A 27,655-nucleotide genomic window follows, 5' to 3' on the forward strand; every position below is an offset into this window, starting at 1 on the left:
TTATTTGTCCCTTCATACAGAAATTATTAAAACTTTTATGTTGATTATACCTGTAATTATACACTTAGTTTAGCTTATTGAGGATAATAGTATACACAAAATAATCATAAAGTATCATCTGAAATCAACCACAATTTCACCTTTCTTGGAAAAATATCACAAATTATTTAAACATCTTTTTTCTGTCGTTTAAAAAATTTATTTCTATTATTTCTTCTGTTTTCTCATTTTTAACTAAAAATAACATGAGCAAAACTGAAAGGTATCTGCCAAATGAATAAGCTAAAGCTATGAAGAGATATTTTTATGTTTTTTTTCTGGTACAAGCCCTTTTTTCAGCAAAATATTACTTCAAGTTTTGTAAGGATATTAAATTGTTAGCATGTCTTATCCCCTCAAAACTGCAAACAAATCGTAAGTTTATTATTCAAAAAGAGAGCCTACTTGAATGAGGTACATTTGTAAAAATGATGAATCTCAGTCGTTTTACAGAATCATTCATCTATTTTTCCTCCATGAACTTTACATACCTGCCTTACAAATGAAGACAGACACTGTGGTTAATAAATATGGCCAAAATCACATGAAAAGACACAGTGGTACAAAAAAAAAATCAGTTCTAACCATTTGTTTCCATTTGTCTTAGCTTTTCTAGCCCGGTAAAGCAGATTTCTCTTTTAGTGGACTAAGCAGCTATTTCATTTTTATCAGTCATTCAGTTATTCATTTATTATTCATTTAGTCAATAAATATTTTCCTAAACACTGTTCTAGGTACTGGAAAAATACCAAAGACACTCAAATGCTATTAAAATTTTCTCCATTAATGGACAACATGTAAGAATGAAAACATGTAGCATTGATTTTGGTGGGCTACACATATGCATGGAAGTTAGAAACTGATAATTCATGCACCATGCATGAACTTTTTTGTATATGCTCTAGAATTAAAGATAATGCAATTATTCTCTCTGGTAGTGAAAGAGTTAATCCTAATAAGAACTACATGAGTTTATGTTTTTACATGTTCTTACAAGCAGTACTGTAAATATACTTACTATCAGTAATAATTATATATTTACTGCAAGTACATCTATGAAATAATAATTACTTGAACCTCATCTGGACACTTTGTCTATTAATATACATTTCTTCTACAATACTTACATTCTCCATTTTATCATGAAGAGATTGGTTTAAAAAAGACTATGAAAATGAAGAAATAGTATCCAAATGATGGCAAATGACTAGATTTGGCCCTGAATGCTGTTCTTGGTTACCAACTTGTCTTAATCCCCAATGGCTCTTGGCTTAATTAAATATATCTTTAGCCAATTTGGAGGTCTAAAACTTCAATCTATAGCTTTGTTTGCCTATAATTCAGAAGAATAAACTGATAGCTTGATTTAATTATGCATACACACAAATACACACATAGCCATGTATTTTAAAAGAGCTTCAGATCAGTGAACCAATCATCTCTGAGGTACATGGTTGTATTAGAGGAGAAACATTAAGCATCTCTGAAAACAGTATTTAGACGTTTCAGAAAATTTTGTTGGAATATAAAAGAAATAATATGAGTAAAATCTATCATCAAGAGATGATCTAAAAGTTCAATGTAAAATTCTTTGTAATTCTCTGGGACAAACACTCAATTTAGATTTAAAAATTTCATTTACTCAAATCTGGATCCAAATTCAAGTCCAGGATCATGGTCTCCTGCAGCCCAGCCAGGCAGAAGTTAGGCAACATCCAGACTCTGTGAACTCAACCTTTGGGAAGAATGAAGGTACATGTTTCTCAAGAGTAAATTACAGTTGTCTGAAGAGTGATAGTGATGGAAACTATTACCTAAAATTTTGGAAAAGCTGAATTAAGAAACAAACAAGTTCTCCCTTCCAAATTTTTCCTTAATTTAAAAAAGGAAGAGAAGTAGCAAGGTCAAGTTGAGGCTGCTGAAAATTTATCCTGTTACAGATCTGAAGCATTTGGAATTGCAATGAATCTCAGATTTTTCTGTGTATTTGAATTACAGTGCAGTAGTACTACACAATTCAAAAAGGAAAATGTTAACTTATGGGTGTAGATCTAAACAGGAAAATTCAATAAAGTCTAGCCATGCTATAAAGTGCCTTGGAAGCTGTGAAAGCCAAAGAAAATCTTCAGGACACAGGGAATCATTCCTGTTGGCCTTGTTGTTAAGGGAATCTAGTAACATAAGAGTTGTTACCTCAAACACCACAAAAGTCTCCCAGTGAAAATTTCTTTTGTGCCATGGACAACACATTAAAATTAAGAAGTTTCTAAAATTAAGTACAGCACAGAGACTCTGCATGTCTGCCTTCCAGATACTTTAACCTTTTGAAAGGCTGCCATATGGATATCCCTCTCCCTCAGATGCCACATTATTCCTTGTGACTTGAATAAGAGCTACAGTTTCAGTTTAAAAAAAGGAAAGGGAAAAAAAAATTCTGACCAAAATAACCACTTCATAATCGTTCATACAATTAAGTAGAGCACCTAGTTATTAATACAGTAAAGGCCTATGCATCTCATTTTCTGAAATATAAAATCACTGATCATGGGAAGAAATAAACTCATCTAGATGTCTAAAATATTTGTTTAAATACATATGAATTAACTTTGCAAGGAGGCAGTATACTCTTGAAGAGAGCCCTGAATCAAGCCTTAAATGATGTGGCTTTTATTTACAACTCCTCTTCTGTTGGTTATATGTGTTCCATCAAGGCACCATGTTTCTCTATGTATTAGATTCCTCATTTTATCTCATATATGAGGAGAAGAAGAGTTTCTTCTCTCCCAATGATGAAGGCATTCTGACAAATTATGACCCTTAATTTTTTTTTACATTAATGGTGAAATCCTGTATTCTAACAGTTTGTTGTTTGAGAGTTAAATTACCTACTTTTTATGACATAGGAAATTCATGTTCTGTGGATTCAACCTAGGATCAACATTATTGTTTTAATTACTAGGTTTATGATGATTAAAATAAATATTTTAAAATTTATTATAAATATTTGAAAATTAGTATTTTCCTCCCAATTAATTCAGTTCCATTCATAAAATATAGATCTCAAAGATTAGAACTTTTCCTCATACTGAAAAGCCATCAACATTAAGAGATTAGAGGTTTGACTTAAATCAATTTTATTACAGCAAACATGTTAAGACTAAATTTTGAGGCAGACTAGATTGTGAGACTAAGTGAATGAGTTTGTGAACTTAGATAACAAGTATAAATACTTCTATTAGTTATTTCTCAGTTTAAAGTTACCATTGGTACCTGACAGATGTGATTACATTAAGGGTGAATAAAAATATTTAAAATCCATCAGTTTGGGCATCAAAAAATTAGAAGAGATGCCATCCCCAGAACAGATACAGGGCCAGAGGTCCCCTGCAGTTCCAAGCTCCAGCTTGACTGTGAGTTGAGAAGAAGCCTCAGAGGAAGGGACAAAGCCATCCAAGTGGCTCAGGGTAATTATTACTATAGTAAATGATATGGAAATACCTCACTATAATAAAATGGCACCAAGTAGTGCTTGCTGATTTAACAACAGCTCAGATTGGGTTGTTACAAAATTATCAAAAAAATTGGCTACATGAATATCCTACTAAAACAACAAAATACAGTAACCTTTGAACTTGATGAACTGAGTAAAATGAACTAAAGCAGACTATGGATTATTTCTCAAATGGAATTCGCCTCCGATTGCTATAAAGCAATTTGACAGTCAAATTACCGAAAATCAGAAATGTGACAACTTTATGTATATTATCCCATCTCTGGAAAAGATAAAGGAAAAAGAGAAGACTGATGCCCAAATACCAATGGGAGCAAAATTAATTTTTATAATACATAATTCTATATCTTTTCAATTTTGCATTAAGTGCATATGTTACCATGACAAAAAAAAATATGATATTTTGATAAGGCAAATTATTATATCCCCTATTAATTTATCCTTGGTATAAAATCAATATTCTCATAAATCAGGTTTCCCAAAGTTGATTACCTAGAAGGTAGGGATTAAAAACAAAACCTCCATTTTAATATTGGGTTGCAATCAGAAACAAAACAGACATATTAAAATGCTATTCTCTCTCACATTAATTATCACATCTCTGCTTTTCTTTTCAGTCTGTTTTATAGTTCAGAATAAATAATAAATTTAACCATTCTCAATATCTATTCAAACCAGAAAGAAATTTAAAAATCAAAAGTAAACTTTTATAGACCATCATCTTTACAAATAGTTTTTTGTGTATATATCCTTAATGAGTGTAAGCATGTCTAAATTTCATCAGTTTATCTCCCTTGCCTGTAACAACTATATTGTGTGGCCTTTCACAAATGGAAATATTGGTGGCTAATAAATAAAAATAAATCTGTAGCACACACATATAAGTACTTTTCCTACAGTATAATTAGGTAGTGTTTTTCTCTAATACTGAAAATGCTTGAATCTAGATAGACCTTACTGATAATTCAGTTCATTAGAATAATGAAAGACTAAAAACTAAATAATTGACATTATATTGATTGATATTGTTAAAGAAATATGCCCTTTACAAATGCTACTGTATAATCAGTCCTCCAGCATTATTACTGAAGATAGAAACCTGTTGAACAAGCTTAGAAACAGATACGAAAAAAACTTTCAACTGCATCAGAACAGGTCAAATCTCAATCAGGTCAAAATGAACAAATAATCTTATTATGGCCCTTGGAAGAAACTAATGATACAGTGGCCTGAATTTGTTATAATGAGCAGAAATCTGTAATTAATCAAGAATATTCTGATAGAATGAGACTCACATTGCTACAACATTCAGGTCTGAGCAACATTAGTCACAAATATTAACCTGATGTAGTATAAAAAAGGAAAGTTCATTTTAGTAAGTGAAAAATTATTGAGAGGGAAAAGACAGTTCTTACATGTCTAAAACAACTAACTAAACTCTACACATCTTTTTTATTATTATTATACTTTAAGTTCTAGGGTACATGTGCACAAGGTACAGGTTTGATACATAGGTATACACGTGCCATGTTGGTTTGTTGCACCCATCAACTCGTCAGTTACATTAGGTATTTCTCCTAATGCTATCTCTACCCCAGCCCCCCAACCCCCAACAGGCCCTGGTGTGTGATGTTCCCCTTCCTGTGTCCAAGTGATCTCATTGTTCAATTCCCACCTATGAGTGAAAACATGCGGTGTTTGGTTTTCTGTCCTTGTGATAGTTTGTTGAGAATGATGGTTTCCAGCTTCATCCACGTCCCTGCAAAGGCATGAACTCATCCTTTTTTATGGCTGCATAGTATTCCATTGTGTATATGTGCCACATTTTCTTAATCCAGTCTATCACTGGGTTAAGTTACTGACTAAATCACTGACATTTGGGTTAGTTCCAAGTCATTGCTATTGTGAATAGTGCTGCAATAAACATACGTGTGCATGTGTTCTTATAGTAGAATGATTTATAACCCTTTGGGTATATGCCCAGTAATGGGATTGCTAGGTCAAATGGTATTTCTAGTTCTAGATCCTTGAGGAATCACCACACTGTCTTCCACAATGGTTGAACTAATATACACTCCCACCAACAGTGTAAAAGTGTTCCTATTTCTCCACATCCTCTCCAGCATCTGTTGTTTCCTGACTTTTTAATGACTGCCATTCTAACTGGTGTGAGATGGTATCTCATTGTGGTTTTGATTTGCATTTCTCTGATGGCCAGTGATGATGAGCATTTTTTCATGTGTCTGTTGGCTGCATAGATGTCTTCTTTTGAGAAGTGTCTGTTCATATCCTTTGCCCACTTTTTGATGGGGTTATGGTTTTTTTTTTTTTGTAAATTTGTTTGAGTTCTTTGTAGATTCTAGATATTAGCCCTTTGTCAGATGGGTAGACTGCAAAAATTTTCTCCCATTCTGTAGGTTGCCTCTTCACTCTGATGGTAGTTTCTTTTGCTGTGCAAAAGCTCTTTAGTTTAATTAGATCCCATTTGTCAATTTTGGTTTTGTTGCCATTGCTTTTGGTGTTTTAGTTATGAAGTCCTTGCCCATGCCTATGTCCTGAATGGTATTTCCCAGGTTTTCTTCTAGGGTTTTTATGTAAACTCTACACATCTTAAGGTTTTTTATCTTTGGAATTATTTTTAAAAGTCTGCTACACAACAGAAACTTGAAATTTTTATTCCTAAAATAGAATGAAGTCTTCCTCTTCATTCCTTTGACTATCAGCTAATGGACCAGTCACAGTATAAAGGCAAGCTTTAAATCTATATTAGAATGAGTCTTCTGGCAAGGTTTCCAATACCTTTTGGTTTTGGCCTGGCTTGAAAAACCACAAGAATAGCTGTGCATGCAAAATTCTGGCTAAGCCCAGGAAACACAGAGGCACACAGAAGTATTCTCAACTACCAAATCTTTCTCAATCCTCCACTGAGGTTAAGTTGGTGGGAGGGATAAGAAAGGACAAGCCAAGTCCTTAGCTCCAAACCAATCACTAGTATCTAGCTAGCATGCTAGTGGGCCAAACTCTATTGGCAACAGCAAACATCTTTATTTGTCCAGGAAAAATCTGATCATATGATAAAAGCTGGAATTTATGAGAATCCTTATTCAATCAAATAACTGAAACTATAAATTTATTTTATACCTTTGGATTAACAAAATGGTGGAATTCAAATAAAGATATGCTGTCAGGTCTTACATATCTTAATTTTTACTTTTCCTCTCTTTGAGCAAAAACTTAGCAATATCCAATCAAGGGAAAATATCAAAGGAAGAGAAAACAAAATTGTTTCTCTCTCCTTGGAAAAGAACTTTATACAATACAAGTAACTCTACACCCTGGGAAAATATTGGTCTCCTAAATGTAATATGTTCTCCTTTATAAAACGGGACAAACAATTCAAGAGTTCAAATAAAATACTAGCAAGTGGATGCTTTTGAAAAATAAGAATACAGCAGTCATGTGATACTCAAGCTGGCATGTGACATATTTTACATTGCTAAAATTCAAAGCAATCCTTATCAAAAAGTATTTAGCGTATATCTGACCTTTTCAGAAAATGCACAAAAGACCAAAACTCTCAACAAAACAAACTTTGGTTAACATAGGAAATTAGTATACTGAGAATTTTCATCACAATGATTTTAGAGCTACTAAAGTGTATGTAGCAATTTTGCATTTTTTCACTGTAAGTAGCAGAAATTTCATGTGCCTAATAAGTTAAAACTTCATTGTACCTAATTCAATACCCTAATATTTAAATATAAGAGGAAGAGAAAAATATCAGAAAATTCTCTTCATAAAATGATCTAAGTAAAGCTTTAGAAAACAATCTCCTCATTCCTTACTTTCTCATTAAGATGGTAAAGTATTTATAAGTACTATTCAAGTGACCAGCATTGACTGGTTTTTGCCATCTGGAATATAATACACAGAATTAAAGATCACCAACTTAGTCAAGCATCAGAAACAAAGACTGCAAATGCAAAATGAGTTTGTGTGTCTGTATGTCTAGCTGTAGTGGCAATATCTTGAAATGTATAGGTACTCATAATGATAAGTTTTTAAAATGTATTCTGCTTGGCCAAATGCATGCAAACAAAATACCAGAGGGGAAAACCCTAGAGTCTGAGAAGATGATATAAAAAAATTAAAAAATAAACCCTTCTGGTTTCAAAATGAATGTAATAATAAGTAACTAATTTTCACATGACCAAAAAACAATACAGAGAATGTTTAGGCACCCACAGATGGGCCAAGAAACATAAATACGCCTTTAAATCAGTACAGTTATAATTTATCTGGTGTGTGCATAAAATATTAAAACAAACTACATTTTCTTTTTTGCCTTTTTCAGGCTATTTTTCTACTTAGCATTCTTTTTAATCTGTCAACTACATCAAAATTCGATAATGTTTCAACACTTTTCCTATGTGGTATAATTTGTGAAATGTCTAAATCCCTTAAGTTAAAAAACGAAAACAACAGGGAGTATAACATCAAAAAAACAAACAAGGCAAGCCAGAACCACGAAAACAACTTGTGAAAATCACTACAGAATGAAATTTTAAAAACCTCTCTAGATGAGAGTTTCAAAAGGGAAAGCCCCTTTTCTAACTGATCTATCTTTAAGTAAACACGATATTAAAAAAAAAAATAGGGGGAAGAGAGGAGGCAGCTGTCATTGCCTTGAAAGAGATTCCTTACACAGTAGCAAAACAAAAGTTTTAACCTAAATGTTCATACCTTATTTGCATCAAGTTGGAATTTTTAATGAACTGAGCTCAAAATGAGACAAAATAAAAACAACATGTTGAACTTAATTTCTTGAGTGCTTTCCACTCACTACTGTACCATGTTAGCAGGAATTCCAACTTTGAATTTTAACACACTGATTGAGTCAACTAAATACTTCCTTTGGAAAATTCTTCCCAAATGTTATTTAGGATGCAAAGAACAGTCATTTTGAGAATGAGTTAACATTTGAATTGACTTTACCTCAAGCACTAATATCTACCTTATTAACTGAATAGATGTATACGGAGAAAGTTCTGAAAAGAAAAATGAGAAGTAAACACCTCTATGCAAAAAGATACTTTCTCTTTAAAAAGACAAGGCATCATATTCCTTAAGCTATAATGTTACATCTATTTTAGCAAATATGCCTGTATTTTTTCCATGTATGACTTTCTTTGATAGTCCCTCTGTGCTATTATACCAATCCTGCACTATAAAGAATTCTTTTCTTACTGTGATCACGTATCCCACATCAAGGAAAACAAGGAATAAGTTTTTGTTTTTTTTAATCTTGACGTAGGACAAGTTTTTGTTTCTTAGTTACAGCTAAAACTCACTTTTTTCTTAAGTATTAAAAACAGCAGTCCATCATACACTCATTTGGTTTCTGTTAGGGTTTGTTTCATCTTTCTTATATGGAAAAAAATTCTCAGTAATTTCAATGGGATACAATATAAGCACATACATGTATGCACACCCACCCACAAAACCTTAAGAGACTCAATATTAATTAATAATAAAAATTAGAAAAATAATGGCTGAAAGAAAATAGAATACATTGACCAACAAATATAAAAAGATAGGACAATGGTTAATAATTCCCATGGGGTAGCAGAATAACTTAATAGAATTTTTTTAAAAAAGAAAAACTCGACAAATGTCTAGCCCCTACCTACATCTACAGATTCAGAATTTCCAGGAAAGAAAACTCCTTGGCATATGCATTTTTAAAAAGCAACACGAATAATTTACTATGCACTGTAGAAGTTGAGAATCAAAGGATTAAAGTAACCTGATCAATCACAACTGTTGAGTGGACCTTAAAACAAAAAAGGATCATGCTAATACAGTTCCTCATTATCTCAAAAATATGATACTCTACATAATAGATAAGATAGTAATCTTTGATGGAGAACATTAAGATGAGACATTAAGAACTCATGAAGTCTGAGCGAGTGCATATATTAGAGAATGACAAGTTCAAGACAAAAGCCCAATTAAACAAGTAAAGGAAAATTCTTATGTTGCTTGCAGTAAACAATCTTCGATGTGGCATGTGCCTATGTAAAGTCTTCCAAGATGTACATTAATTTTACTGTCATTAATTATCAGAATAAAAGATTTTTGAAATCATGACATAAGAGAAAAAAGTAAACTAAGTAAACATGGGAAAATTTGGCATATGAGGCACATTAGGTTAGTTTTGTTTGTTTTCTTTTGTACTTCAACAAAATTTCACGTCCTTTTCATCAATCTGTAGCGATCTATTTATTTTCAAAGTTAACGAAAGAATGCTGCCTTTAACTGAGCCCAAGAAGGTGAAGAGATGGGCCACAATCTTTTATTCCGAAGTGGATATTTCTAAGAAGACTGAAATAAGAATCTATATGAAGACAACCAACTAATGATCAGCTATGAGATAATGAAAAAGTATTGCAATTGCTACACTAAAAAAATCTGACATGTTACATATAGAAATGATAATGATAATAGCTAATATTTCTTAAGAGCTTAATTATTAGCCATGCAATATTCATTTTTCTCACTGCATCCCCACAACACTCTTATGAATAGGTTCCATGGTTTATTTCAACTGAAGAAGAAACTAAAATATTTTTTAAAAAAAAACTGCCCAAGGTCAAAATATTAGTAAATAGCAGAAGTGGGGCTCTGATCCAGGTCTGTCTGAATTCAAAAATCTATGCTCGTAATCAGCTCTACTAACAGAAGTACTTAGCAGTCTCAAAGTATAAATTCTGGCAGGCATGTAACATTCCTTCAGGAAATCAAAGAATAAAGGTCTATAAATTATTATATAAAATCACTAAAGACAGAATAAGAATATTAGGCCTAATAGAACATAATAACTTTAGGTCTTAAATTGGTTTAAACATGGATTGGGTTACAGATTTTCTTTAGCCAGCTCCTGGAATAGATGATTTAAAGTTGTATGAACACAGAGTTACATACTCAAAATAAGTAAATTCCAGTTGGATGAGGTCAGCTAATCTCTTAAATACAGGACTATTTCTAGGTGAATCAGAATGTTCAATTATTTGTGAAAAGTTTAAGTCCTATCATAACTTACTGTTATTTTTAAATCAGAAACAGCTGATCACATGATTTGGGAGCTTTAAAAAGTGCTAGTTCATTTAAATGGTGTTAGGTACATAAGATATTGCTAATAAAAATGTGCTTTAGGATATTGTTTTATCCGATTATCCATGAGGAAAATAAATATGGCACTTTATTAAGGTTTAAATTAATATTTGAAGCAACAGCAATTTTTTAAATGATAAACCCAAAATATATATTCTGAAACTCATGAAATGTGTAATCTCAAATTATTCATGCAAAAGAACAGTCCTACATTTTAAAAAAAGAATTGGAAAAAGAAATCAGCAAAGATCCATGGGTTGAGGTGATCCAATACGACCAGATGACGTAAACAAACCCTCAACTTTTGTCAATGCACTGAGAATAAAGAGAATGTCATGAGTCTTTCATAATACTCACCTCAGGATAATCATTTTTGAAATAAAGAATATTGATAACAGAGTAACCACTATTTTAATTTGGATTAAAAATCAAGGAAAGGGGGGTGGAACTTCTGGAATGGCAATATGAGGAGCTAGCAGGGGGAACCTCTACTCCAGCAGAATGTCATCTGTTAAGCAGGGTGTATTAGTTCGTTCTCACATTGCTAGAAGGAAATACACAAGACTGGGTAATTTATCAAGAAAAGAGGTTTAATTGATTCACAGTTCTGCATAGCTGGTTAGGCCTCAGGAAACTTACAATCATGGCAGAAGGTGAAGGGCAAGCAATGCACCTTCTTCATAGGGTGGCGGGACGGAGAAGTCCAAACAGGGGACATGCCAGACATTTGTAAAAGCATTAGATCTTGTGAGAACTCACTCACTATCACCAGGACAACATGGGGGAAACTGCACCATGATCCAATCACGTCCCACTGAGTCCCTGTCACGACATGTAGGGATTATAGGAACTACAATTCAAGATGAGATTTGGAAGGGGACACAGCCAAATCATGTGACAAGGTAAACTGGCAAAGCAATCATTCAGTCTCTGGAAAATTGATCAAAGGTCTTACAACAAATTGAGAAGCATTTATTCAAAAAAAAATGTATAGAAACTTGTATTAATAGATGTCAGTTACGAGGAGAAAGAATCAGTAAACCTTAAGAACTACTGATAAAGATCATACAATCTGAAGAACAGAGAAAGGATAAATAACAAACAAAAATGACTACGCCTAAAAATCATGTGAGACCCCATTAAGAAAACTAACACATACATAATGAAAGTAACACATGAGAAAAGTAGGAGAAAAAATATGAATGGCTGAAAACTTCCCAAAATTGATGAAAAACAATCTACACATATAAGAGGCTAAATGACTTCCAAATAGAATAAATGAAAAGACACACACCTAGAAACATCATAGTCAAAATACTAAAAGTGAAAAACAGACAATTTGAAAACAGGATAAAAATAACTCATTGTGTATAAGAGAATCTGAAAAAGATTAACAGCTTACTTCTCATATGTAGGATAGAAGGCAATGAGATGACATATTCAAAGTACTAAAATCAACAAACAAAAACTGCCTACAATCTTATTTTTTAAATAACTAACTTTAAAGAATGCAAGTGAAAAAATACACAAATTAATTGTTAGGAGATACAACTTATAATAAATACTAAAGGACCCCAACAAACTAGGCACAGAAGAGGCATTCCTCAAAGTAATAAAAGCCAAACATGCCAAACCACAGCCAACATCATACTGAATGGGAAAAATTTGAAATTATTTCCTCTAAGACCTGAAACAAGACAAGGATGCCCATCTTCACTACCTCTGTTCAACACAGTACTGGAAGTCCTACCAAGAGCAATCAGACAAGAGAAAGAAATGAAGTGCATCTAAATTGGAAAACAGGAATTTGAACTATCTCTGTTTGCCAATGACATGACTGCATACCTAGAAAACCCCAAAGACTCCTCCAAAAAACTCTTAGATTTGATAAATGAATTCAGTAAAGTCTCAGGTTACAAAATCAATGTACACACATCAGTAGCACCAATAACAACAAAGGTGAGAATGAAATAAAAAACACAATCCATTTACAATAGCTACAAAAAAAAGTTTAAATACCCAGGAATATACATAACCAAGTAGGTGAAAGATCTCTATAAGGAGAACTACAAAACACTGCTAAAAATTTTTTAAAAAAGCATTAATGACACAAACAAATGAGAATACATCTCATAATCATGGAATGGAAGAATCAGTACCATTAAAATGACCACACTGCCCAAAGCAATCTACAGATACTATGGAATTAATATCAAAATACCAACATAATTGTTCACAAAATAGAAAAAATAATCCTAAAATTCATATAAAACAAAAAAGCCCAAATAAGCAATCCTAAGCAAAAAGAACAAATCTGGAAGCATATTTACCGAATTTCAAATTATACTACAAAGCTGTAGTAACCAAAACAGTATGGTACTCGTATAAAATTAGATACTTAGACCAATGTAACAGAATAGAGAGCCCAGAAATAAAGCCAAATGCTTACAGCCAAGTGATCTTCGATAAAGCATACAAAAACATAAATTGAGGAAAGGACACCCTATTCAACAAATGGTGCTGGAAAAACTGGATATCCACATATAGAAGAATAAAACTGGATTTCTATTTCTCACCATACACAAAAATCAACTCAAGATGAATTAAAGACTTAAATCTAAGACCCAAAACCATAAAATTTGAAGAAGAAAATAAATACTAAAGGAAGTTCTTCACACTAATGCAAGCAGCTCCAGATAGTAATTTGATCTATGTGAAAAACAAAGCATGCCAGTAAAGGTAGTGATGCCACTTGATATCCAAAGGGACTGATTCCAGGACCATTTAGGATACGAAAATCTGAGATTGTTCAAGCCTCCGGCCCTGTGAAACCTGCAGATACAAAAATGTGGCCCTCCATATCCATGGATTTCTCATCTAATGAATACAATGTTCAATTCATGGATGCAGAACCCACTGGTATGGAGGGAGCAGTAATTATAAGGGTAATTTTAAATGACAGCATAATTGGATGCTGCTTCTCTTTTCTTAACTGATTTAAAAAGCAATTGTTTAAAATAATATGCATATAATTCTATTTGTACAAGAGACAAACTTTATATTCAAAGACACAAATTGGTTCAAAGTAAAAGGATGGGAAAATATATACAGCAGTCCCTAACCTTTTTGGCACCAGGAAACAGTATCATGGAAGACAATTTTTCTGCAGACTAGGGTAAAGCGGATGGTTTCAGGATGAAATTGTTAAACCTCAGATCATCAGGCATTAGATTCTCATAAGGAGCATGTAACCTAGATTTCTCACATGTGCAGTTCACCATAGGGTTTTGCATGGCTATGAGAATATAATGCCACTGATCTGAGGTGGTGGAGCTCAGGCAGTAATGCTTGCTTGCCCACCAACACTTCCTGCTGTGCAGCCGAGTTCCTAACAGGCCACCAAATGGTACCGGTCCACAGCCTGGGGGTTAGGGACCCCTGCTATACAAACCACCACCAAAATAGAATGGGAGTGGCTATATTAAATATCAGAAAAAAATAGACTTTATACCAAAAAAAAAATCTTACTAGAGATAAAAAATATGATAAGAGAGTGAATCCATCAGGAAGATTGATATGGTTTGGCTCTGTGTCCCCACCCAAATTTCATCTTGAATTATAATTCCCACATGTCAGGGGAAGGGCCTGGCAGGAAGTGATTAGATCATGGAGGCGATTTCCTCCATGCTGTTCTCATGATAGTGAGTGAGTTCTCATGAGATCTGACAGCTTAAAAGTGTGGCTCTTCCCACTTCGCTCTCTCTCTCTCCTGCTGTCTTGTGAAGAAGGTGCTTGCTTCTCCTTTGCCTTCTGCCACGATTATAAGTTTTCTGAGGTCTCCCCAGCAATGTGGAACTGTGAGTCAATTAAATCTCTTATCTTTATAAATTACCCAGTCTCAAGTAGTTCTTTATAACAGTGTGAAAACTGACTAATACAAAAAATTGGTACTGGGAGTGGGGAGCTGCTATAAAGACACCTAAAAATGTGGAAGCAAATTGGGAACTGGGTAAAAGATGAAGGTTGAAACATGTTGGAGAGCTCAGAAGAAGACAGGAAGATGTGGGAAAGTTTGTAACTTCCTGGAGACTTGTTGAATGGTTTTGACCAAAATGCTGACACTGATATGGACAATGAAGCCCACGCTGAGGTGGTCTCAGAGGAGGATGAGAAACCTATTGGGATCTGGAGCAAATGTCATTCTTGCTATCCTTTAACAAAGAGACTCACGGCATTTTGCCCCTGCCCTAGAGAATTGTAAAATGCTGAACTTGAGAGACATGATTTAGGATATCTGGCAGAAGAAATGTCTAAGCAGCAAAGCATTCTAGAAGTGAACTTTTTCTGAAAGTGCACAGTCATACATTCACAAAGAGATGATCTCACATTGGAACTCATTTTTAAAAGGGAAGCAGAATATAAAAGTTTGGAAAATTTGCAGACTGACTGAACATGCAATAGAAAATAAAAACCCATTTTCTGGGGAGAAATTCAAGTTGGCTGCAGTAATTTGCATATGTAACAAGGAGTTGAATGTTTATAGCCAAAACAGTGGGAAGATGTCTTCAGGGCATTTTAAAGATCTTCATGGCAGCCCCTCCCATAGCCCGTAGAGGCCTAGGAGGGAAAAATGGTTGTGTGGGATGGTCTCAGGGCCGCACTGCTCTATGCAGTCTCTGGACATGGCACACTGTCCCAGCTACTCCAGCTCTAGCTGTGGCTAAAAGAGGCCAAGGTACAGCTCGGTCCATTGCCTCAGAGGGTGTAAGCCCCAAGCCTTGGTAGCTTCAATGTGGTGTTGGCACTGCAGGTGCACAGAAGGCAAGGGTTGAGATTTGGGAGCCTTTGCCTAGATTTCAGAGGATGTATGTAAATGCCTGGATGTCGAGGCAGAAGTTTGCTACAGAGGAGGAGCCCTCACAGAGAACCTCTACTAGGGGAGTGCAGAAGGAAAATGTGGGGTTGGATCCCCTACACAGAGTCTCCACTGGGGCACTACCTAGTGGAGCTGTGAGAAGTGGACCACCATCTTTGAGACCCCAGAATGGTAGATCCTCTGAGAGTTTGCACTGTATGCCTGAAAAACCTGTAGGCACTCAATGCCAGCCTGTGGAAGCAGCCACAGGGCTGTACCCCGCAGAGCCTCAGGGGGAGAGCTGCTCAAAGCCTTGGCAGCTTACCTCTTGTATCAGAATGTCCTGGATGTGAGACATGGAGTCAAAGGAGATTATTTTGGAGATTTAAGATTTAATGACTGCCCTGCTGGGTTTCAGACTCACATGGGGCCTGTAGCTACTTTTTTTTGGCCAATTTCTTCCATTTTGAATGGGAGCATTTACCAATGCCTGTACTACCACTGTATCTTGGAAGTAACTAACTTGTTTTTGATTTTACAGGCTCATAGGCAAAAGTGATATGCCTTGTCTCAGATGAGACTTTGGACTTGGACTTTGGGTTAATACTGCAATGAGGTAAGATTTTAGGGGACATTGGAAGGCATAATTGTATTTTGAAACGTGAGAAGGACATGAGATTTGGGAAGGGCCAGGGACAGAATGACATGATTTGGCTTTGTGTCCCCACCGAAATCTCATCTTGATTTGTAATTCCCATGTGTCAGGGGAGGGCCTTGGTGGGAGGTGACTGGATCATGGGGGCAGACTTCCAGCATGCTGTTCTTATGGTAGTCAGTGAGTCCTCATAAGATCTGATGGTTTAAAAGTGTGCACTTCTGATCTCTCTCTCACTCTCTCTCTCTTTCTCTCTCTCCCCACTGCTGCCTTGTGAAGAAGGTGCTTGCTTCTCCTTCACCTTCTGCAATGATTGTAAGCCAGGCAGAACTGTGAGGCAATTAAACCTCTTTTCTTTATAAATTAGTCTCTAGTAGTTCTTTATAACAGTATGAAAACAAACTAACATTAAGATGTAACAACTAAAAACAGATATGTAACTAACAAAATATCCAAAAAATGCATGAAGTAAAAACTGACAGAATTAAAAGCGACATAAACAATTCAACAATAATATTTAGAGATTTTACCACCCCACATTAAATAAAGGCTAGAAAAATTAGGCAGATTATCAACTGCATAGAGAAAGCCTAAGCAACACTATAAACCATCTACCCCATAGATATCTGGAGTACGGTCCATCTAACAATAGCAGGATATACATTTACTCAAGTGCACAGGATAGATCAGAGGCTAGGCCATAAAATAAGCCTCAGTAATTTTAAAAGAATTAAAGTCACCAAAAATAAGTTATTCAATAACAAAAGAATTAAAGGAAAAATATGGGTTGGATATGAAATTTGTGGTTAAAAGTTCTTTTTTCAGCACTTGTTCAATTTCCTCTGACCTCCATAGTTTCTGATGAAACGTCTATCATATTTCTGTTATTCTGTAGGTAAAATGTCCTTTTTCTCTGGCTGCTTTAAAGATTTTCAATTTTTGGTTGAGGGAAGTTTAGCTATGTGTGTATTAAGGTCTCCAGAGAAATAAATCCATATATGTACAAATACACAGAAAAACTTCCTCTAAGGGATTGGGTCATGTGATTATGCAGGCTATCAAGTTCAAAATCTGCAAACAAGGCTGACAGGCTGGAGACCCAGAAAGGAACTAATGTTGCAGCTTGCACCCAAAGGCAGTCTATTGGCAGAATCCTTTCCTGTTCAGGGAAGGTCAGTTTTTGTTCTGTTAAGGCCTTCAAATGATTGGATGTTGCCCACCTACATTATGGAGGGAAATTTGCCATATTCAAAGTTCACAGATGTAAATGTTAATCTTATCTGAATTAAAAAAAAAATCCTCACAAAAACATTCAAATAAAATTTGCTCAAATATCTAGAAACCATTGCCCAGTCAAGCTGATGCATAAATTAACCATTATAGTGGGTGCTGACATGCATTTTGTTTGGTTTTGTCTTTATCATATTTGCAGTTCATTTGGCTTCTGAAATATGCAGTATTATCTTTTGCCAAATTTGGGAAATTGTGAGCTAATCTTACTTTGAATGTTTTTAAGTTTTGCCTTCTTTCTTCACTCCTTCCAGGATTGGATAACATAAATTTTAGGTCTTTCATCATAATCCCACAAATTCCTAAACCCCTATTCATTTGTTTTCAGTTTGTTTTCTCTATACTGTTCGAATTGGGTAATTTCTATTTTTTTCAAATTTACTGATTCTTTCCTTATTTCTCCATTCCATTATTGAGCCCATCTCTGAGTTTTTAATTTTGGTTATTGTATTTCTACTTCTAAAATTGCCAGTTGGTTCTTCTTCATACAGTCTATTACTTTGCTGACACTTGCTGGTATTTTCTGTTTTCACATTGGTTTCAAGAACGTTCATAATCACTTGTTAAAACATTTTTGTAATTAATGATTTAAAATCCTTGTCAGATACTTAAAATTCTTGACAAATAATTCTAAAACTGGAATCTGCTCAGTTCAGCATCTGTTGTCCTTTTTGGTTTTCATTCAAGACAAAATATTCTTGGTTCCTGATATAAGTATTATATAAGTATTTTTTAATTGAAATCTAGACGTTTGAAATCATGTTTCAGGAGATTTCTTCTGACAGGACACCACTCCAGCCGAGAAAAATGAAAACCTCCAGGTAGGGTGGAAGTCTAAGTACCCAACTCAGCCTCTACTAGCACTCAGCATACAGGGAACAAGGATCTCCTTGTTATTTCTGGACATGGTTGGGAGTTCAGCTTCCCACCAGGCCTCCACTGATACCAGTCCGGCTGTGAGGAGTAAGGGTACCACATTATTGTTCCCCACAAACCATCCACTGAAACCACAGAGGAGTGGCCTCATTACTACCAAGCAGAAATGACAGTCTTGATTCCCATTAGATATCCCTTGATACCTTCCCAACACAGTAAGGGAGGAATACCTCATCAACGCCAGCTTAGGGCAGAAGTCTAGTTTCCTGATGGCCTATCCCGACACTCGTAGGAAGGGGGCGTATTGCCCAGCATGAATTAAAGTCCTAGTTCCCTGCCTCACCTTCATTAACACCACCCCAGTGAGGAGATAGAAGAGTTCCTCATTTATAAGCTGATAAAAGTGAAAATCTAAGTTCTCTCTCTAACAAGCCTTCACTGCCATTTCTTCCTATGGTACTTGGTGGAAGTAGAATGGGTATTATCTAATAGTTTTCTGTCTTACTAGGTGGAGACTTTTGGTTAGAGAAAGTAGGCTTTTCGTGAGGTTTGTTTCTATATGCCCATTGCTATTTCTGGGTTACTCACTTCTCCAGTACTTTAGTGGGACAAAAAGGGTAAAAAGAAAATCCAGGGAACCCACTACTATGTAGTTACTTGGGTGTCATGGTTCCTAGCTAGTCTGCCTGTTTCTGTCTTACTTTCAGGGACTTATTTCAGGGACTATATTTTTATATAAAATATCCAGTTTTTTTTTAATCTGTACTAAGTAGGAAAAATATAAAAAGTTATGTCTTCATATTTCTGAAAGCAGAAGTTTATACAAACATAAGTTATCTTCCTATGCATTACATTTTAGGCTTTTGCCATTTTTGTTTTACTTTACTTGGTATTTTCCACTTTCTTTTCTAAGGAGTATTTTTTCAAACTCCTCAACAATATTTCAGCTCAACAGGGACAGGAAAAAAGTGATTGATTACATCTAGTCCAGGATAACTAGAAAGACGTAAGATCCCCAGGAGCCAGGACTGGTGGTGAGACAGTAACAGATTTTTCTATTCCAGTTGCATATTTGAGTAAACACTTACAGGGGAGGGAGAGGTAAAAGTGTGAAGCCCTGAAAACTGAAATGTCAAGGAATGCTATGACTTTAAGTTCCTTCCTTCCTAAATATTATATGTAGTCATGGAATGTAGATGTGGAATTACATCCCACTGAAACAAGGATTGGAATATTTTGCTCACTGCTGTATTTACAATAATCCCTGGTATAAAGAAGATAATCAATAATCTTTGTTGAATTAAGAAATGAATAAATGCAAAGAGAATGTTCACACAACTTTTGTTAACAATAGTTAACTAGAGATATTTTGGTTTCCTTTTGAAATACCTAATAATTAACAAATCATCTATCAAATTTTCATATACTACAGTAAAATACGACTTTAAAAATATTAATGAAAAATTACTTTTCTTGTTATTGTGAGTGTGCTTAGCTGTTTTTCTAAACAGGTTGCTTTTGATGTTTTTAAATCATTTTTTGGTTCTAACTCCACAATATTTTCTTCGCTGCAAACGTATTTATTGGTATAAATTTCAATACTGGTAACTAAGGAGGTTAAAATCATAAGTGAAAACTATTCTAGTATTTACAAATGGCATTTTGAAGAAATTTGGTTAAGAGCTACTCATTTTACATATTTGTCCAGCGTCATTACTTAGCACTCAGTTAAAGAGAAATGTAAAATTTTCAGATGTTATAGATGACTTGCTAAAATGGATTAGGAATTCAATCAAATTGCCTACGAAGTTATATTTAATTTTTTATTTCATAGCTCACAGTCGGTTTATAGTCAAAGGATATAAATACTTTTAAATCAGTGAAAATTCATTGCATATTGATTAATCATATGACTTGTTGAATTCCACATCTTGTACAATAATATTATAGTACTCTGAGAAATATTATCAGATATATTGGATATCATGTAAAATTTTGCAACGAAGGTGTTCTAAAATATGCTGAGAATCAGCTTTCATAATAATATGGAAAAAAGGTAAAATAATTCATATAGAAAAAATCATAATGTGTTGATGGTTTGTGGTACATTACAGAACAAGAAGTGGAATGATTTTCTTCCTGATCCTACATTCATGCATGAGAAGTTCATGTGATAATTATTTTACCGTATGCTTCTCTTTTTCTAGATAGCAAGTAGTTTGTGTTACTTTTTACCGTTGTACTGTTATTTTTATTGCTTTTCTTCCCCAAACATTTCTCATCCATGGTTATGGAATCTGCAAATATATTAGGCCAATTGTATTTTAATTCTTCCCACCCTCAGCATTAGGGATAAAATAAGTTGACAAAATCAATACTATAATAATATAGGACTTTTCCTCAACTCAATAACTGTAAAACTGGTTTATATTAACAGAAAAAATATTAAAAACATTATAAAAGGGCCAATTATCATTGCTATAAAAATCAGACTTTGTTTTTTGTTTTTGTTTTTTTTTTGAGATGGAGTCTCACTCTGTCACCCAGGCAGGAGTGCAATGGTGCAATCTCGGCTCACTGCAACCTCCGCCTCCCAGATTCAAGCAATTCTCCTGCCTCAGCCTCCCCCAAGTAGCTGGGATTACAGGTGTGCACCACCAGGCCCAGCTAATTTTTATATTTTTAGTAGAAACAGGGTTTCACCATGTTGGCCAGGCTGGTCTGGAACCCCCGACCTCAGGTGATCCACCCACTTCGGCCTCCCAAAGTGTTGGGATTGCAGATGTGAACCACCATGCTCCGCCAAAATCGGACATTTTTTAATGACCTTTTTAACAATGAGCATCAACTACTATATTGGGTATGGTCACAAAAATGGCCTTTCATGTCCTAAGACATATCTAGTAGACTATTTTAATACCCTAGGTGAAGAAAAAAAAAAAAAACACTTTTCACTTAATTCTGGATCTACTTTTTTTCCTACTTTTATCCAAATGATTTTTCTTTTTTCTTTTTTCTTTTTTTTTCAGATGGAGCCTTGCTCTGTTGCCCAGGCTAGAGTGCAGTGGCGCAATCTCGGCTCACTGCAAGCTCCGCCTCCCGGGTTCATGCCATTATCCTGCCTCAGCCTCCCGAATAGCTGGGACGACAGGCACCCGCCACCATGCCCGGCTAATTTTTTGTATTATTAATAGAGACGGGGTTTCACCGTGTTAGCCAGGATGGTCTCGATCTCCTGTGATCCACCCGCCTCGGCCTCCCGAAGTGCTGGGGTTACAGGCGTGAGCCACCATGCCCGGCCCAAATGATTTACGGAAGCTTTTGACACTAAATTATCAACTAAAATGACATTAACTTCTAACAAGTCTAGTGAGGAAGTTTAATCAACAACACAAAAATTTCTATATTCTAACTGTAATAGGGATAATTTTTTATATTTATTATTATAATGAACAATGAAAAACAAAATGCCTATGTAAACATGTATGGTTAAACAAATTATGGCATATTTATACTGTGAAAACTAAAGAAGAGTAACAAAAATAGGAAAAGCTTATATGTACTGACATGAAAATATCTCCAAGTCAGTGAGTAAATACAGCAAGAAAGAGTAAATTTAGTAAGAAAACATTTATTTAAATCAATTCAAAACTATATAGCATGTTATGAGCATGTAAGTATATAAAAGTAGATGGAAAAATCTCTTAGAAGAATATACAATGGAACTGCCAATACTGGTTACTTCTAGGGAGAATTGTTTGAATTTTATTTCAATAAAAACATATTCATCCTTAATTACTTGTAAAAGAAAAATGATCTAACATGAAGTTTAAAGGGAAATAAAAATTTGACATTAAATGCTCAATGTGCTTTAAATATTTCAGCTTATGCAGGCACAGAATCGAATAATTTTTAAAATAATTTTAAATATTAATATTTTACTGTATATCTATGATACTGACATGATAATTTCTGTTATTGCTAAAGTGTACCCAAATCTATCTAATTTATTTAAGAAAAGAAAAGCAAAAAGGTATAATATTTTTTCTGATATATTTCATGCCTTAATTTTTTTCCTGTCAGAGGAACCACAGCAGAGACAAAAAAGATAATCTAGCAACTAATTCTATATTATTTTGTACTTGAATTTCTTTACCTGCTGATACTATATTCTCAAATATTCTCAAACTTTCTCAAATTCAGAACAGTGTCTAATATTACCTTTGTAATCCACTGAGTATGCTTTCAATGGATATTTGTTGCTGAATGGAAAGAAATTCTATAGCAAAATAAGACTACACATATAATTTGTATATGTTTGCACATACCTACATGTGTACATTTTTTACTAAAGTTATCCAAGGTTTAAAAAAGTAAACACTCTCAAACCTCTACCTTATATTCATCCACAATAATGCTGAGGGCTTCGTGACCAGCTTTCCTCATGTCTTCCAATTCTTGTTTATGTTTTTCCTGAAAGAAAAAAGAAACTAAAACCATGAGTTTTTCTTCTGTTTTGTTTTCAAAATAATAAAACCATAGACTTTTGCTGCTTCCACGAATGATTCAGTGGTTTGTGGCACATCAATGCTACAGCTGGAAACAAAGAGAAAACATATATATATATATATATATATATATATAGCTTTGCTTAAAAGCATTGGAGAACACTGAGGCAATGAGGAATTAAAGGGAAACAAGAGAAGAAGGAAAACCATGTTGAGAGGTGAGATAACACAAGGCAAAGGTACTTTCCCTTGGGGCATCTGCCAATTCTTGACATGGATCAAGAGATGGGAAACCCTGCGTCACTGCAACAAGCCTTGGCCTCTATATTTCTAATACATCCCAAAGTTTGAGAACCACTGGAATATGATTAGACCCCAATTCTACCTACCTAGGACAGGAGAGGATGAAGTCTCTTTGGACACTGTTAACATCCTACAGTCTTTCCAGTTTTTCACATATGACGTCCAGCTTCCAAAACAAAATTATCAGAAATGACAACAGAAAAAACAAAAAGAAACACCCCCTCCCGCCCCCGCCCCCACAAACACAGAAAACAGATAAGACAAAAGAAATAGTTCCAGAGATAGGTCCATAGGTGGTTTCGATGCTAGTTATCACAGAGTTTTTTAAATGTATGTAAGAGTTCCTAACACATCCAAAAAACAGAAGGGAAATGGAGAAAACAGGATAGAGATTTTCACCAGAGAACTGGAATCCATAAAATAGAAATTCTAGATCTATGAAATATGTACTATTAATAACTCAATAGATGACATAATCAGATGAAAGAGAGCCGGAAACAGAATTAGGAAACCAAAAGACAGTGAAAAAAAATAAAGACTACCGCAAAAGGAATATTTAATATGATGGAAAATATTTTTAAAAATCTTTTAAAAGACATATAGGACAGAGGAAGCCAAAGAAAGCAAAAAGAGAAAAAAGACGAGAAAAAAGTGAAACAAGTAGTAAGATGATAAATCACCGCACATTCTCACTCATAGGTGGGAACTGAACAATGAGAACACATGGACACAGGAAGGGGAACATCACACTCTGGGGACTGTTGTGGGGTGGGGGGAGTGGGGAGAGATAGCTTTAGGAGATATACCTAATGCTAGATGACGAGTTAATGGGTGCAGCACACCAGCATGGCACATGTATACATATGTAACTAACCTGCACATTGTGCACATGTACCCTAAAACTTCAAGTATAATAATAATAAAATAAAATAAAATAATAAAAATTAAAAAATAAAAAAAAGATGATAAATAATGAAGTGGAAAAACCCACAAAACTTCCAACATCAGGCACGAATGTGGGACATTATATAATCTATAAATATTTATAAAAATGAGAAGATATTACAAAATATATCAATAAATATAACATTTTACATAAAATTTTAAAACTACTAAAATAAAAAACACAATTTACCAAAACTAAAGAATTACAAAATTTGAATAGTCCTATATATGTTAAAGAAACTGCACCTGTATTAACTAAAAAAACAAACACATACACAAAAAATTCTCCAGACACATGGAATCTGTACACACAGAAAGCTTAATAGGTGAATTTTAAGAAATATTTAAGAAAAAATTAGCAGATATCTTCCACAAACTCTTCCAGAGAATGTGAAAATAAGGAATACTCCCTACCATATTTTATTTGGACAACATACCCCTTATACTAAAATCTGCAGAGTTGTTTAGAAGAAAAGAAAATTATGAGTTAAATCTCTTTTATAAATAGAAAAACTAAAATCCCAAAGAAAATAATAGCAAATTAAACCTAGTGACATAAAGAATACATCTCAATCAAGTGGGATTTATTATACTAATGCCAGATTGGTTGTAGTGATGAACCACATAAACTTCCTATACAATCTTCCACACACTCCCCTTCTGACATTGGCTTGCTGGGTGTCACTGCCTAAGATGACAGAAGAAGACACGTGCTGCAACTGGCACTGCCTCTGCCAGCCTGTGACCCACCGTGAATGACTGCAAAGGATAACTCACTGTCACTTGAAGGAGCTCTGAGAGAAAATTAAGCTGCAACTATATTTAGGATAAAAGAGAATGCTGATAGTTCTTGTCCATTTACTGCTACCACTTCCTTTTTCATCAATTCCCCTTATTTATTATACCTTACTGATTAAACAGGTTCCATTTCATTATCAACATCTTATTCTTTTTTCTGGTAAGCCCTTTATCTTGTCATATTACAGCTAAATCACAATTTATTCAACTACCTAATCATAAAGAATCAACAGCAATTGTCAAAAACACAGATTTTTGTTAGTAGGATTATAAATCCATGTTTCATGGCAACGATCTACTTTAAGATAGTTTCCCATTTTTGTGGGAGCTCCTTTAGTTAAAACTAGGTAATAATAACTACATCCATTTACCTGTTTAAGAAAATTCCTGTAATATACTACACTATAAACAAGCAAACAAATGAGGACTTCACTAAAACTCATCACTTTGGAACTCCCATTCATGTCAAGTTATTTCAAAAATAGTATATTACTGCTTTATGTAAGGACCTAGGTAAGGCAAAAGCACCAACCCATATACTAAATATTAGCATAGCTTTTATTCTCATTGCTCAAGATTTTAAAAAGTAAATAGAAATATTCTGCCATTTTATGTTTATAACCTAGTGGATCATAATAGGCAGTTCTTGGGATGCATATATCCTACCCTGGGGATATATGCAGTCAGATACACTAGTGTTACCCAGAGACTGCTTTACAAAATAGAAAAGCTAATATAAAATAGGCTACCATGGTCAAACAAATTGTGGAAATTAACAACATATATTCACATATTAAAACCTCTGACAAACTCATAAGTAATCTGTTTACCTTTACTAAAATCAGGATTTTTTAAACTTATCTGATTAAATATTATTTTCTTTCTTTCTTGACAATACCTATTACTAATTTAAAAATTGAAGAGACTACCAAAAAAGTTCGACAATCTTTAAAAATTAGAGTTAATTAGCCTAAAGCAAAGCACACTACCCTAGATGCCTTAAGTGAAACTAAAGAAGAATATATTATTTGGCCTAATTCATTACAAATTGAAAATAAATGTATATCATTTCAATTATAGTGTAATCATTCAATATCGATGGCTCTGAATAATTATAGTGTAATCATTCAATATCGATGGCTCTGAATAATGACATTAGTTATTAAAAAGTATTGGTGTGTAGGCTGGGTGCTGTGGCTCACACCTGTAATCCCAGCACTTTGGGAGGCTGAGGCGGGCAGATCACAAGGTCAGGAGTTCGAGACCAGCCTAGCCAACATAGTGAAACCCTGTCTCTACTAAAAATACAAAAATTAGCTGGGCGTGGTGGTGGAAGCCTGTAGTCCCAGCTACTCGGGAGGCTGAGGAAGGAGAATCACTTGAACCCGGGAGGCGGAGGTTGCGGTGAGCCGAGATCGCGCCACTGCACTCCAGCCTGGGCAACAGAGCAAGACTCTGTCTCAAAAAGAAAAAAAAAGTATTGGTGTGCTATTAATTACACTTGCTATACTTGCTATTTGCTGCTGTGCTTCAAATGCTATTTACCCCAGATATTGCATGTTCACTTCCTCTACATCATGCTCAAAAATTATCTTACTAGAGAGACTTTTCCTGACCACTTATATAAAATAGTACACCACTGATCAATATCCACTAATCATGCTTTTTCTCATAGCACCTATCACTATGTATTACATTTATTGTTCATTCCTGTGTGCCCCCACTATATTGGAAGAGGTAGTGCTAGTACTCCACAACACTATGGCACTTATTAAAGTGAGGAAAAAAGGACATCAGAAAGATTTCACACTTTGACAATACAATTTGAGAGCGTGAAATTTTACTTGACACTGAATATAGGTACCTTAAATGCTGCCTTATATAGAATGTCAGCTCAGTCAATAAGCACTGAATAAAGAAGAAATAGAATGGCCAAGATTTGAAGGCCAAATATATTTGGGAAGTATGAAAGGTGTTTCCTTCTTCATCAGAGAGAGACAGAACTAGAGCAGAACTATTTTACATCAAAATAAAAGTGTTAATAACATTATTCACAACCTGGTCTTCAAAAGTAGGCTCCTTGACAGGTTCAAGTAGATGTTTGTTGAATGACTGAATGAGAATAAAATCAATGTTCTTTTTCTGATACAAGCTAAGCATATAAATTAAAAAAATTTTTTGGGTACATTTCTCTATCTGTTAAATGAGGGAGATGGAATAAATTATTTCTAAGATACACTTCCAACTTCCTTAATACTATCCTATAATACAGTATGTTACAAATAGATCAATTAACCCTCCTTTGCTTACTTCAAAGTTACTAATGGCAATCATACAACCACACTGTGACACAACAGTCTGTCCACAGGAATAACCAAATAGTCATACTAAAATTCATTTCAAGAATATGCAGCCAAATATTTACAGCCTATCTTTAAAGGAGTCAAGCCAAATTTGACCACAATGATAACTTTCTTTCAAAATGTCAAACCCCAAAACATCACTAGAAAGAGATGACAAAAGCAAATATCCTCACCTTAAATAAAACTACGGAATTTTTAAGCAAAAAAAGACTTCAAAAGTAAACTGTTCCAATATGTTCATTTTATAAATGAGGATACTGAGGCCAAGATAAGTCAAAAAATGTGTTCAAGGTCACTAAAATAATATGATTGTGTGCCAGGTATTGTTCAATAAGGGCA

The 27,655-nt window shown here is 34.4% G+C and overlaps 1 protein-coding gene across 7 annotated transcripts in view; it reads right to left on the reverse strand.

The window, feature by feature from the left end:
* Nucleotides 1–27,655, reverse strand: part of CCDC91 (coiled-coil domain containing 91) — a 388,370-nt gene that overhangs the window by 194,965 nt on the left and 165,750 nt on the right. For all 7 annotated transcript variants that reach the window (XM_055095798.2, XM_063593136.1, XM_055095799.2 and 4 more), the window contains one exon: nt 22,795–22,872. In XM_055095798.2, the coding sequence (XP_054951773.1) occupies nt 22,795–22,872 (78 nt within the window). The remainder of the gene's footprint in view (nt 1–22,794; nt 22,873–27,655) is intronic.

Source organism: Pan paniscus, chromosome 10, assembly GCF_029289425.2.
Source record: "Pan paniscus chromosome 10, NHGRI_mPanPan1-v2.0_pri, whole genome shotgun sequence".
Classification (NCBI taxonomy): domain Eukaryota; kingdom Metazoa; phylum Chordata; class Mammalia; order Primates; family Hominidae; genus Pan; species Pan paniscus.